This window comes from Pseudonaja textilis, chromosome 1 (assembly GCF_049901715.1).
Source record: "Pseudonaja textilis isolate UNSWEBS1 chromosome 1, rPseTex1.2, whole genome shotgun sequence".
Taxonomy (NCBI): Eukaryota; Metazoa; Chordata; class Lepidosauria; order Squamata; family Elapidae; genus Pseudonaja; species Pseudonaja textilis.
The window spans coordinates 316,286,602-316,291,396 of record NC_141990.1 but is presented as its reverse complement, the minus strand read 5'-3'; the positions used below and the strand labels follow the sequence as shown (position 1 = coordinate 316,291,396).

General features: G+C 44.7%; 1 protein-coding gene across 1 annotated transcript in view; it reads right to left on the bottom strand.

Moving 5' to 3' along the window:
• Nucleotides 1–202: 202 nt before the first annotated feature.
• The window catches only part of LOC148128342 (vomeronasal type-2 receptor 26-like), a 32,944-nt gene continuing 28,351 nt past the window's right edge, over nucleotides 203–4,795 (bottom strand). Inside the window, exon 5 of the mRNA XM_087922557.1 lies at nucleotides 203–1,176. Within this exon, the coding sequence (XP_087778683.1) occupies nucleotides 272–1,176 (905 nt within the window). The 3' untranslated portion in view covers nucleotides 203–271. The remainder of the gene's footprint in view (nucleotides 1,177–4,795) is intronic.

Here is a 4,795-nt window from a genome sequence, read left to right as displayed (position 1 = left end):
CATCTCCAAACCCACATTCCTTTTTCCTCAAACTAACCACTAGTGATCTCATCCCATTCCTAAGAGGTCTGTAAGGGGCATGCAAAAGTGCACAATTGTGCCTATCATCCCTGTACTATTGCCCCCAATTATTCATACCCATTTCCTGTATTTATAGTTAAGTTTATTATCTGTATTATTTTGTAAGCAATTGACAAATCAAATCAAATCAATAAAATAAATAAATGCAAAAATGTCCCAAACTCACATTAAAATTTACAGTCCTTTCATGTCAGTGATTTTTGTGCCTCATTATGTTCTCTCGGCAATTCAGATTGGGCCTCAATAGGATAATGTAGCATTTGGGGAAAAAGATGCAAGCCAAGAGACCAGCCCCAGAGGCCAAGATGGAGAAGATCTCCACAGCCACCATGGACTTCCCTTTGGTGCTTAGGTAGGTGGGGATGAAAGTGATCCAAACACTGCAAAAGACCAGCATGCTAAAAGTAATGAACTTAGCTTCATTAAAACTGTCAGGCAGTTTCCTAGCCAGAAAGGCCACTGTGAAACTCACAAGGGCCAGGAAACCCAGGTAGGCCAGGACAGCATAAAACATTGAAGCTGAGCCTTCATTACATTCCAAGATGGCCTCTCCTACCAAGGAGTGGAAATCCATGTTGGGAAATGGAGGAAAGGTTGCCAGCCAGATGGTGCAAATAATTGCTTGGACCAGGGGACAGGCTATCACAATGGAGTTGGTCAGTGGTTTTCCTAAGAGCTTCCTTGACTTGTTCCCTGGCTTGGTTGCCATAAAGGCCAGAACTACCATGACAGTTTTTGCCAAGACAGAGGAAACAGCGAGGGAAAAGAGAATGGCAAAGGCAAATTGTCGGAACTGACAAGTGAACTTCTTGGGATGTCCAATAAAGAGGAAGGAGGAGAGGAAGCAAAGCAGGAGGGAGACCAGGAGAATGTAGGTGAGATCTCGGTTGTTGGCTTTAACAATTGGTGTGTCATGATGTTTGAGAAAAATTACCAGGACTGCTATTGTGATCATGGAGAGAGAAAGTGTGAGAGAAGCTAAAGTATATCCCATAGTATCCTGATAGGCAAGGAAGTGGGTCTTCTTGGCAATGCAGTGGTTCTTGTCCTTGTTAGGGTATTTGTCTTCTGGGCAGGGGTCACAGTGAGCTGCATCTGAAATCAAGATAAAATAATAAGATGAAAGTCCTTAAGGATTTCATAGGCATCTGCCTTAAGCATCATCCCTCTCTCAGTTGTACCATGACTATCCCACTGAGCACGTTATGGACATCAAAGAGAGAAATTCTTTCTTCATTGGTGATGACCCTGAGAATATGTTAGCCAGAGATAAGATTCTTTTCAGCTCCAATTTGTCTGGTCAATTTTCCGTGGAAAGAAAGACCAGTCACTGACAACTTCCATGACTACTGTGGCTTTAAGTGAAATGGCCAACTGTATTTCTCTTCACGTGCCTCTGCATAGCAGTGGCAGGAGAGGAGACCAATGTTGAATGAAGGATGTTGAGGTAATTCCCCATTAGGAGCACATACCGGGAGACGTATAGAGAGTAGTGTTTGAATAATACACACACAGCACACAGATACACTGTACAGTAAATGTTGGTTTTTACTTCCAATAAAGGTTTTAAGCAAAGTTCAAAATAAGCAGTCCAAAGTAATTCACAAGTAAATCAGTCAGTTTTCAATCCAGGGATAATCCAATAACAAATTCCAGTGTCAAAAACAGTTCAGTATCAGACTTACATCAAATCCAGGAATATCAGTCAATTAGGAAAAATGGAGGAATGGCAATACTTTCCAACAGAAGGAAACAGAGATGCACTCACACTCTCTTCTGAGACTAAGGCTAAACAACCCAGGTTTCTGGCTTCATCTTATGGCCGTTTGAGTAACCACACCCAATTACAGTTTTGCATTTTCTTAAAGATACAGTTTTAAAATGTTTATCCTGGTTTATATATTTCTAACCCAAATACCTGTTAGGTGACTTATATTCCTAACAAAGGATGTGTATCTTCTGCTTGTGCTGTACGTGGAAACATCTGGTTTGCACCCTTAAAGATAACCCTGGGGGAAGATAGTCAGAGCCAAGAAGGCTCCTGGATTCATAGTAAACCTAATCTTTCAAAACTGTGTTTTAGTAGGTTGATTAAGCTTGATCAATGTCATTATGAGTATTTTCAAAGTCTAATGCAGCATTTGCCAACTGGTGATCCATGGCCCACTGGTAGTCCATGAGAAAATTTTTGTGGTCCGCAGAGAAATGTCACCCCGAGAGCACCCCCAAAGCAATTAATCCAGGCTGCATGGGAACACAAGCCTGCACCACCCACATGGCCCGCAGGAACCCTCCCCACCCACTCACTCCTTACCTGGCAAACTTGCCTGCTAAGTTGGTATTTTTCTTTTTTCCGACCATCAGCTGTGCTGGGAGATTTAGATTAGCTAGAAATGGTTGGATTTCTTGCTTTCTAGCTAATTCTTAGATCTTTGTCTCTGCTTTTAAGCAGAACCGGACCTTCCTTTGGACTTAAAAAGTGAGACTCAGCCAGGGTTGCCATCTGGCCATTTTTCTGGCCAAATTTGAGAAATCTGGCCATATTTCTATCTGTTTGGCTGTGAAAAAAATGATGTCTCCGGCCAAATATATTTGGCGGGAAATTTGGCTGTACGAAAGTTGCTTGGCTGTGAAATCAGAATTTTGGCCAAATACTGGTTTTCATTCAGTTCTGCTCCCACCAGCCCCAATTTGGGGCTAAATGGCGGGTCTGACCTCGTCCCCGGGGGATGGGGGGAAATCTTGCAGCAGCCTACAGGCAAGGGAAGTCTGCCCTCAGTAGCCCCAGTCGGTTGCCTGAGGGAGAAAGGAACGCGGGGTGGGGAGAAAGCTCGCCTCAGCAGCTCCATCACAAAGCCCTTCTTTCCGCCTGGGGAAAGGGAGCGAGAGAGAGGAGTGTGAGCTGAAAGCTGGAGTGGGGTGAAATGAAGGGGCTCAGATCCCAATCCAGACCCCTTGAGGGAGCCCCCAAAAGCAGCCCTGCGCTTGTCTGGGGTGCCGGAGGGGCGCCGGGGCCATGGCTTGGTGGTGGTGATGGCGGTGGAGCTGTCAGTCAGGGGAGGATGAGGGTGCACAATGAAATGCGCCAGGCAGAGGCAAAGGCAGTCACCACCTGAAACAACCAGGAGAGGAGAAGAGAAGAGAGCAAAAGAGACGAGAATCCTAAAACACACAGGGCAGAATGTTGCTTTAGCCAAGCTACAGAGTGAATATCTACTAAAAGTTTGACTGGTTTAATATGGATTTATTCCCAGGTAATTGAAAGTCTTATTTCAGCTGGAAGAATTCTAGACAATGCTCTGCTTTCCAAGCACCTTCACAAAAGCAAAAAATACACTGTGTTGTTTCCCTGTGTCATATAATCTATAAATGTGGGTATACACATAATTTTGTATTTTTATTTATTACTTTATTTTAGTGGTACTACCTGATGCAAGCCATGAAATAAGACAACACAGTGTAGGTCTGGATATATACATGCACTGCAGAGGGCGAGAGAAAAAAAATCTGAAATCTTGCGAGTTTATATAGGGATCTGCCCTGGGCTCCGGTAAGAGGTGGAGTGGTCTATTTTTTGCTTTTGCACAGACACGGACGGGCGTGCTTAATTGATAAACTCAAGATAAGCAAAACACTATACCCTAAAGTCTTATTTCATGGCTTGTATCAGGTAGTACCACTAAAGTAAAGTAATAAATAAAAATACAAAATTATGCGTATACCCACATTTATAGATTATATGACACAGGGAAACAACACAGTGTATTTTTTGCTTTTGTGAAGGTGCTTGGAAAGCAGAGCATTGTCTAGAATTCTTCCAGCTGAAATAAGACTTTCAATTACCTGGGAATAAATCCATATTAAACCAGTCAAACTTTTAGTAGATATTCACTGTGTAGTTTGGCTAAAGCAACATTCTGCCCTATGTATTTTAGGATTCTCGTCTCTTTCGCTCTCTTCTCTTCTCCTCTCCCAGTTGTTTCGGGTGGCGACTGCCTTTGCCTCTGCCTGGCACCTTTCGTCGCACACCCTCGTCTTCCCCCGGCTGACAGCTCCACCGGTGCTGCCGAGCCATGGCCCTGGTGCCCCTCCGGCACCCCGGACAAGTGCAGGGTTGCTTTCGGGGGCTCCTGTGAGGGGTCTGGATCAGGATCTGAGCCCCTTCATTCCACCCCACACAAGCTTTCGACTCACATGCCTCTCTCTTGCTCTTGCTCTCGCTCCCTTTCCCCTCTGCCCAGAGCTGTGCCTTGGACCCCCCCAACCCACCCCAACCTTCATGCAAGGAGCGCTGCTTGGGAACAAGAGAGAACGAGCCAGCGAGCAGGAGGAGGAGAGGCAGGCGCAAAGCAGAGTGTGGGTAGGAGGTGCCAGAGGAGATAGGTGAGTGCTGCATGCGATCCTGAGCCCCCTGATTGACTATTTTTTATGATTTGATTATTTAAAAACAGTTAAAAAAACAAAAAACAATATATCCTCATGTTATATTGCATAAAAAAAATTGGCCGGAAAATTTGGCTGTGAGAGAAAATAATTTGGCCGAATTTGGCCGTATTTTGACTTGAGTTTGGCCGCAGAGCCAAGCTGTGATCTGGCAACACTGGACTCAGCTAGCCGATGGCAGATAGATAGATCTCTGAATGAATCCCATCCCTGCCTCTGTGTGTTTGTGTGTGTGTGAGAAAGAGAGAGGGAGGGAGGGTGAGAGAGAGGT